Genomic DNA, 9686 nt, shown 5'->3' on the forward strand with positions numbered 1-9686 from the left:
GCTAGCTGTCATGCCATCAGTTAAAATTCACTTTGTCTGCAAATTGTAGCTGTAATTTCCAAAGCCTTGATGTGATGCAATGCTCTGTAACTGTGTGTATTTCTACAAAGAAAATGAAAATATATATTTGTCTCACCCACTTTTGCAGCACCCTCATTGAATATTAGAGCGTAAACCCAGATACTGTACATGTGCCTATCAAACATTTTTATTTTGGACAAGGGTAAAAAGGGCTTAATGTCCCTTTACTGCATATCATCCCCCAAAAAACATTCAACATGCACGCAGGAAGTGTGGGTAAATATCACCTAAACTGTAGGTTGTTGCTCTCTACAGGGTACTTAACCTACCAGAGAACTTTGGGACCGTGGACATTTAAATGTGGACAGACATGGAGTTTCCTTGATTTATATCAAATTTCCAAGCCAAAGAATTTCACGGAGCAAAGCTTAAAAGCAAAAAAAAAAAAAAAAAGTCTGGATGCCTGCTTGTACTTCAAAGAAGGATTTGCCAGCAAAATCTGAACTAATTACAGTCACATGTCCGATTGCATCACGCGCATTCCTTCTGCATTTACAAATAAAAACACAAGGAGTCATTTATTATCAAGATAATATGCTTTAATTAGATAAAACACTCCTAGTATTTAATTAATCATAGTAAAGTAAGGGAAATCCAAGCATACTCCGTTTCGTCCAAGGTTAGAGTGAAAGAAAACATTTCACATGCTTTCCCTTGGATTTTGAAGCAGAAAGTAGTTTTTAGCAAAGTAAAAGACAGGAGCAAATATATAGATATATAAAACTATATGTATATTTCATTCTCACTATTTATATTGGCTTATTTTTTGCATGGTCCCTACAATATAATGAATGAATACATATTAATATCAGGTTCTAAATCGGTTTGGTAATACAGATTCAAATGATCTAAATTAAAACTATTGTGCAATCTTTGAACTACTCAGGTTGCCCTTCATTCGCTCATGTTAAGACCTACGGGTGCAATATTCTGACTGGCAGCATATGAATACCGCACAAATACACCGCGTGGGTTTAATTACATGGTGGAGTGTTTCTTGTCTTACAACCAGAAAAGTTGCAACAAAACATCTCCGAAGCTAATTTACCGAGCAATTACTGTTATATCTGTCTAGCTTTTTCACTCTGTTCTGTTCTCCGTTGCTGTGTTGTCTTTTTCCATGGAGCTTTTGTTTCCTAAAAGTTGGACAGTCCTTCCGAATAGCCAGCTGATTGGTTTAAATTCCAAATGCACAACCCTTTCCAACATAAAGTATTTGATAAAATCTATGTACAGGCCTTCATTAATACAGCATTCTGCTTGCAAACGTTCGTGACAATGTAACAGATCCAAAAGGACACAAAAAAAAAGTGCACGGAGTCTGATTTTCAGCATGTGATACTTGAGCTCTGATAAGACAATAACTCCCTTTGTGTTTGGTAATAATATGATGCAGCATGGAGGTCATTCGTGTTTGATTTTTCCTTGACTAATACATGGATTCATCCATAGAAATAAGCTACATTTCAAGTGTGACCCCCGAGTGTCGGAAAACAGCCCAGCAGTCTGTCTTCCGCTGGGGAACCCAAAGGCAGGCGGATGTGGCGAAATGTCACTTCTTATTTCTATGGGTCCATTTCTTCCTCCTGCTCGTCATTTACAGCATTGTTTCTTCTCGACATGCAGGACTCTGTTGCACCGGGGGCATGTGTGGTACGCATCCTTGAAGCTCTTCATGAACAATGGGATCAGGCAGCAGCACAGCACTAACCTGCAGCACACAAACAGATGGTTTCACAAAGGCACATATTGATCTCTTTTGTAAAACTTCTCACCCCAACATCTAGGTCCAAAATCTTAAAAGGCTCCTTGGAGTGTTTGACCTCGCTTTTTCTTCACTCTTGACTGAAAAACTGCAATTGAACTCTATAACACAACACTAAACCAGTCGGGCTTACATTTACTTTGCCATTTTCTTCTTTACCGACAGTATAAACCCAAGATAATTTGTGATTTTTCTCATCGACTTAATGTCATTTGTTGATATGCATTTCAAGCCTGCAACATAACCTGATTTGTGTCTTTGTTTTGGATGAGGAACCTAAAATGGGGTAAGGGACATATTCATGTTGCATTAAGCGTGAGACCCCAAAAAAATGCATGTCCAGTATGAACTATGGTAGGTCCTGCATCGTTGGCTCATGTTACGAGCCCATCTTTGGACTTAACTGACTGGTTTTCAAATGCATATGTCTGTATGCGCTGTGCTTCAGGGCAGCTTAGAGGTAGAAGAAGTTTATGTTGTTCATTCTGTAGGGGGAAGACAGTTTTTTTTTTTGTCACCTTTCTGTAGTTCCTATGGACACTCACCCGCAGCAGATGAAGAGTAAGCACATCAGCCAGGCGTACGTCCCTGCTTTATATTCCACGTTAGTCATGACCTGCTGCTGGCAGCTGGAGCAGGTAGTCATGCCAGGGGAATTCCCCAATGTAGTGTCATAGCTCACATACTTCTGTCTGCCTTCCGTAGAGTCGCCACCTGAACCCAGGCCTCCTCCTCCGCTGGTGTACACTGTAGGCGGCAGAGAGGGGGACAAGAAGAAGAAGAATGGAAAAGTTAAGTGAGAATGAAAGAAAGTGAGGCAAAGGCTTCCGACGTGTTTCCAAAGATCATTTCCATAACATCAGGGGGGAAATTACCTGGTGTGACCTGAGCTGCTGAGGCCTCCTCTGAGGTGGGAGGAGTGAATGGGGTGTGGACGTGGTAAACCTTCACTCCACCTCCTTTACCTTCCACTGGACCAAAAAGGAAGAAAGGGGGAAAGATTAAAAGAGAGGAAGGGAGGAGCAACAGAAACAAGATGTTATCGAGCTGACGATGACAACGGCTTCTGAGAGCATGTGTGAGTTTAGGAGTACCTGGTATGAGGTAGGGAGGGGGGTCCGTTTTCCTTTCTGAACTCATAATGCTGCAAAGAGAGAAAGTACAAAATGAGTTACAAGGAGCTAATTGATGCAGAATGCATCTCTCCCACTCCATCTCCCACTTATGTTATATTGCTTGTTGCCACCAGATGGTGTCAAATTTGGCTCTCATGAACATGTCTGTCCTCCCTAACTGACAAATATATAGCTCAGTGATGGATTACTTGACCCAGGGTTACATATACACTGCATTGTACGAATTTTTTGAGTCAGCATCTGAGGAACGCCGGGCGTGTCTGTTTGGGGAAGAATGGCCGACTTGTCTCAGGTGTGGTCATTCACCGAAACCTTTTTTTCAGCCTCTTTGTTCATATATAAATGCTTGTGGGTATTAACGTGTTTCTTTTATAATATTTAGATTGTGCTTCATCAGAAAACTAATTTAACAAACTTCAGTGAACATCCCATCCCCTTCCAATTAAAATTTTAAGGATCGCAAAAAGCTTTCAATGTCTTCTCATTGCCAGGCCTTCCTTTTCCTTTTTTTTTTCCCTCAACTCCAAAAGTCATTTCCCCATTAAATGCGTCATTATTAAGAATAAAACGTAAATATGTAGCAGCAGTGATAGAAAATGTTCCTGATGCAGAATACAGATTGACATATATGGTGAGTTGTAGTGAGTTGTAGGCGGCGAAAAGATGATGTTCATGTCAGCCATGAACATTTTCAATTTATTTTCTGCCATTACAAATAATTTTCTATCTTTAACAGAAACTAACCAAATTGCTTATTTTTGAGAAATCATTTGCAGAAATGTTTTGAAAAATCCAATCTTAACTCTGCTAGCCGTGAAGCATTTACAGAGCTCATATGATGCTTTAAAAAAAAAAAAATATATATATAAAAATAAAACAGGTTCATCATTTGCTACGAGGGATGTCTACTAAAATAGGTTTACATAATTCCATGTCCAAAGGCACATCATTTTTCTTTCGCTGTACGCTTCTGCGGCACCTTTTCTCACTTTCCATCTGAAATGCTTTGTTTTAGCTTCCGTCTCTTTAAGGCCCTCCCTCTCTAAAGGCTGTCAGACTCAGACTCTCTCAGTTTTCTGTGATCGGTCAGCTGATTGCTCAAAAATGATGTGTAGCTTCTAGGGAGATATTCTGAGGTGATGTAGATAAGTAACCCAAGAAAATCCTGGACTGGCAAATCAGGCGTTTCAGGCTTTTTTTTTTTTCTTCCCCCAGGAGCTGGGTCATTTGTGAATGAAAATGATTCCCTTTTGTGTGGACTGTGGGCTTTTTGTCTCTGCAGAAATTTTGCATGCATACAAAAAACAAACAAACAAACAAAAAAAAAAAACAGCAACTGTATGTCCAACCCAGGCTCACAACAAAACAGGACATGGTCTCAGTTTGACTAAACACAGAAGACATGTTGGACAGACAACCCTTCTACTAGAACATATTAGTTTGAAAGTCATGTTGAATTTCAGATCCACAACCCAGAATTCATGTTCCCAGCATGATTGTAACATTGTCTTTTTCTTAGATTGGGCTGAGATAAAAAACACAATGAGGGAAAGAGGGATACAAAACAATCTTAGCAGTGCTGGACCTTTACACAAACTGACAGCACATTAAAGTCAACGTGTTAATTCTCTGTTTTTTTTCTTCCTTTGGTCGACCTAAATGTACACCACATTACACCACAATGCTGACATGCAAAAGCTGTTCCTCCACTGACTTAACTCCAGATGGAGAAGATAAGAACATTGACAAACACGAATAAAACCAGAGGAAGACAAGAGAGACAACAGCATACCAAGGTCTATAGAATATCACAGTCCACACCAGTCCAGAAACTCTGCTGACCTCATCTGACCCACAAATCTTGATATTTTCATTATGTAAAGTGTCCTGTCCTGGGATGACTTATGTGGAGAATTGGTGCATGATGAATTAAAGCGAATTATTACTCAACAGCACGCAACTTCTTAAAGGGAAACGCTGTTTGGTTAATGGGTTCATTCGCTTTTCGAAATGCCGTACCATCAGTTAATTCATGTAGATTTGGGTTTTTTTGCATGTTAAACAAAGCAATTCATAAACTGCTCCTAAATCAACTTGTCTTTATTCAAACTAAATGAGGCCCGTTGATATGAAAGAGCAAGTGTTTATCGTTATATCATCTCCCCAGATTTTAGGCCTGTTGATGACTGACCGGGTGGTTAACTCAGACCCAGTCTTCAACCAAGAATGTCATGTTTTCCTTGTCGTCCGTCTCCACCATGCACATGTAAACACACATGTAAACACACATGAACGCTGCACCAGCCTGGCGCGCTTTCCTTGTTTCACTCATTGAATGCAGCCACACCCTGTCACTTGTCGCTGTGGCCTGAATTCACAGAAGATTACTGCTTTGTCATTGTGTCACACACACAGATGATCACAGAGAGACAGACGGAGCTGGCACACACCCACATGCTGAGGCAGGAATGCAACGAAGCTGCATGCTTCTGTCTGTGTCAGAGGCTGAGGGCGTGTCAGCCAAACCTGCTGATGATGAAGTCGCTCACGACAGCTTAAACGACCGTTAAATCTTTTTGATTGATTTAACTGAACTCTGCCTAACCAGCCTACTGTGTGTGCAATCACAGATGTGGGAAGTGTCATCTAAAGTAAATATGCTCCACTTCAGGCTAATTTAAAGGCATTTCCAAAATCTTAAATTTTGCAACCTACAAGTTAGAAATCAATTATTATTATTATTACTATTCACAGGCTCAGATCCACTGAGTGCACTATGTGGAAAGGTTGGGTGTGTTGGTTTCAGGTTTGTCAAGGAAACAGTCAATCTTCAAAAAAAAAAAAGAAGTCCTGTGCGTACTTTGCTTGATCACTTGACATACATTCCATGAAAGAGATAAAAATAATGCTTGCAGGAAAACTGCATTATGGCTCCAGGCAAGGAAGCAATGATGTTATTTAAAGTCCCTCGACAGAACTGGCTTTCATTTGTCAAGCTAGGATTACAGAAAGCTCAGAAAATAATTAGACATATTTTCGGATAAGTCATTTAAACGGTTTAGATTTACGAAGATTTTAAAAAACAAACAAGGAGTGAACCCCAATCAAATGACTCAAATTGGCAGTACGTGCAAAGACATATTCATCGATCAAGTGATGCGCGTCTTCTAGTTCCTGTCACCAGACGGGAAATCTGGCTGCTGATGGAGACAAAGATTGAGTGTGTTTCCATCAGCCAAATTGCAGAGATACTTTCAAACCAACATGGGGGAAAGTTACAAACTCAAACACCTTCTGTCAGAACAGCCACCGACGGCAGCTCAGACTGCAAAACAGCCAGGTGAATAAGCCCTTCATCTACCTCATACTCTTGGCAAAAAAATAAATAAAAGTAGGCTGGAAAAGAAAATATATAGATATATAAAACTCTCGCCAAGCAGGTTTTTGGGTTACCCAATGAGAGGTCACTCATCACTTGACACTTTCTAGCTTTGATAGTGAACAGGACTATTTCTCATGCAAACACTCTGAATCACATCCGAGTTACGGGTGTGGCCTGATTGTATGTGACATCTGTGCTATGTCAGTGGAAGGAGAATCTGACCCTACGTTCACTTTAATGATCACGGAAGAAGGGGACTGAAACTGGAGATTAGCCAGTTTATCTTTCATCACACCATTCATTTTTGTGCTTTTTCATTGAATCTCAAGCCTGGAGAATTTGTGCGATGTCTAACGAAATGAGACGATTTGAATGAAAAACAGTTAAAACAGCAGGTGAAGTCGATATTTCCATTCGAGTTGTTTTTCTTTAACTCATCACAATAAATGAATTATCAGTCCATTTAGGGTCACATCCTGATGTTTTGGGAGGAAAAAAGTCAGTTAAGTGCTCAAATGTTTCGATAAAGCCACATTTCAGAGCATATGTGAGTGTGAAAGATACAGAGGTTCCCAAGCTGACAGCAAATGATGAATACATAAACAAACAGCAGGACTGTTTCTAACTACTATCACTGTAACTTTATTACCAGTCACCGCAAACCCTTGCGATCATTAAGACCCAGTTAACATATATGAAGAAGGAACCAACTGCTTCTTCATCTCAGCCTTCTTACAAGCTCAAATACAGAACCTCCGGCTGATTAACTCTTTTCACAAACTTCAGTTTAAAATGAGATTCTCTGAGCACATGAAATATGAAATTCCTCCAGTCTTACCTTGTAAGGGTGTTGCAGTCAGTGAGCAGAGGTGTGTGATTGGGCTTTGAATCCTAACAGACTGCAGCTGAGACATCCACCTGCCTCACCTGTATCTCTTCAAGCCTCACCTCCGCCCGCCCACAGCGCCGCCCTCACCAAAGCAGTGGGAATGACTCACTCTGTGGTTTCGATGTGAATGTCATAGGCTGTTCTGGCCTTCATCTTAACTCATCCTTTGTTTCTAGGAGATTATTGAGGGAGTGTATGAGCATGTGTGTCACTCTCTTGTGCGAGAATAACCTGTTTCTCACCTATGGCTGTGTAAGATTAGGCAGTCGAGTTAGCCAAGCACAGATGTGAGGCCTTGATATGTCATTAGCAATATCTGGAATGTGACCTATGGGTTATCATAAAGCTGAGTGAACTCACAAGAATTCACAAATGTTCTTTAGCTCTACAAATCCCCCTTTCTTCCATGATGTGTTGAGCATTTCTCTGGAACTGTAAGGAATCTAAAGATGACCCGATTGTAGCCCAGCCTAAGAATGGAGCTCCGAAAACCTAAATGTTGTTTTTTTCGATCATTAATCCTGTATGGATAATGAATATATGTAAAAATAGCTTTTTTTAAAGAGACACCGTTGTTTGTGGACTCATCAGAGGACAGTCAGCAAAGTCCAGTCAGGAAAGCAAGTTGTATAAGATTTTGGGTACTAACCACCTTTAACAAAATTTGAAAGAACATACCAATGTCGTACGTTGTCTTATTAGATATTTGGGTGAAATTCTGTCTTAATTACCGTATCGATTTTGAAGTGATGCCCAAAAACTTTGACCACCAAAATCTACCCAGTTCATCCTTGGAATCCAATTTAGCAGTCGCACCAAACTTAAAGAAATTTCTTTACCAGAGCGGTTGTGTTTACGACAACACTTGGATGATTAGACAACCCAAAAGACACAATGCCTCGAATAACTTATCGCTGCTAGAACGAGATTATTATCATCCATGTTGATACACTATTCTGATTCGTCTTTCCTGTATGGGGTTGACACTTAGGGACTCTCCTCAACTCAGTTACAAGCTAACTAACTAAGCTAGTAATGAGTTGAAACTAAAAAGGGCTTTCGCATGTCACGGCCAGTCACTTGAAAACCTAAGCAAGTCAAGTTGACCTTTGTTTAGAATTAAGATATCTGTTGTTTAAAGCTTCATTTGGAACCTATGTTGCATGTTTTTACTTTTGTTAGGCTAGTGTAGCTCAAAAGACATCCTGGAAGATTTGAGTCTTCTGTCCAACAGCCAAGAACAGGCCAGCTCGACCACATTTTTCCTCTGTTGGTCACTGGATCAAGGAGTACATGCATAGCTTAGCTTGCATGTATGGGGAAGGCTGGGTGTGACTCCTGGCATGCTTACGTATTCAAACTATTGATCTTCCAGCCAAACGTCCATTCCTACGGCTTCATCTCGTCCATTTAAAGAGCACTACCCTGCTGACATAATACAGACAAAGTAGCACACAGGTAAACGATCAATACCATGACCATGCTTTCCGTTTTCTTCTATAATAAGATTAAGAGGAGAATTTGTAAAAAAAAAAAAAAAAAAGAGGATGTAATTAAATGTAATTTTATGGGATCTCATTCAGTCTTATGATACACGTTTAGACACCAACTCTATGAATGTAAAGGTGACACATGGCGGGAAACCATTGTGCTTTAGGGTTCAAGAAAGTGAAATCTTTGGGAATAAAGATCAAGGTATCGAGGATATTATATAGAAAGACTATTTAAATCCTGGCTGATTTTGGTGATTGTGAGGCTAAAACTACTTACCTCAGCCTACACCTTCTCTTTAAAAAAAAAAAACAACAACAAGAATTTACAATAATGATATTTCATTTTGTGTCAAATTTCTTTTCGTTTTCTGTCAACATCCCAAATCACTCTTCAGAAAGATTATCTGTAGCAAGGTGGTGCCTGAGAGTTTGGGTGTTGCCTCTGCTCGATGCCAGCCGGGTGAGGTGGCTGTGTCTGTGTTTCGACGGGCCAGATGGACAACATTCCTGAAAACACATCGACCCTCGCGTAGTCTGTGAATCAGCCCTCAGGACGCTGGTTGGTGATCGATAAAATCTTAAAGCTGTTCAGGTCCATGTTAAACTCAACAAACAAGGTGTGATTAAGTCGAGGGGAGGAATTGTAAAGGACAATATAATTGTTTGTGTCTAACTAAGAGATGGAATCCGTCTGTAGCCTACTTGGCAGTGTTCCTTTCGAGATGACAACATAATAACATCATAAACACATCTTTTGTGGTTAAATAGCTGCTGGCCCTAAAACATCAGTTAAACTGCGACAGTTCAGTCGGCAGAGTAAACTATAAGGTTTTTATGATGCACACAAAAGGCCGGAAGCGATGCGAAAAGTACACAATTGAACACTATTAGTACCAATACTGCTTGTTCTTGGATGTATCTGCAACACATCCAGGAAAGG

The 9686-nt window shown here is 40.2% G+C and overlaps 1 protein-coding gene across 1 annotated transcript; it reads right to left on the reverse strand.

Moving 5' to 3' along the window:
- Positions 1-598: 598 nt before the first annotated feature.
- litafd (LITAF domain containing) lies at positions 599-7306 on the reverse strand. The gene is made up of 5 exons (XM_075454068.1): positions 7203-7306; positions 2941-2990; positions 2722-2817; positions 2392-2593; positions 599-1792 (listed from the first exon to the last, which is right to left on the reverse strand). The coding sequence occupies exons 2-5, from the start codon at positions 2984-2986 to the stop codon at positions 1675-1677; spliced, it is 462 nt and encodes a 153-aa protein (XP_075310183.1). The 5' UTR covers positions 2987-2990; positions 7203-7306; the 3' UTR covers positions 599-1674.
- Between the last annotated feature and the right edge of the window lie 2380 nt (positions 7307-9686).

The sequence above is a fragment of the Odontesthes bonariensis genome, chromosome 21, assembly GCF_027942865.1.
Source record: "Odontesthes bonariensis isolate fOdoBon6 chromosome 21, fOdoBon6.hap1, whole genome shotgun sequence".
Taxonomy (NCBI): Eukaryota; Metazoa; Chordata; class Actinopteri; order Atheriniformes; family Atherinopsidae; genus Odontesthes; species Odontesthes bonariensis.

Excerpts from the sequence above, each read along its gene's own strand:
- litafd (XM_075454068.1), bottom strand. The coding sequence starts at position 2,986 with ATGAGTTCAGAAAGGAAAACGGACCCCCCTCCCTACCTCATACCAG. Across the intron at positions 2,818-2,940 it reads CCCTCCCTACCTCATACCAG|TGGAAGGTAAAGGAGGTGGA; the intron begins GTACTCCTAAAC and ends TTTTTGGTCCAG. Across the intron at positions 2,594-2,721 it reads AGCAGCTCAGGTCACACCAG|TGTACACCAGCGGAGGAGGA; the intron begins GTAATTTCCCCC and ends TGCCGCCTACAG.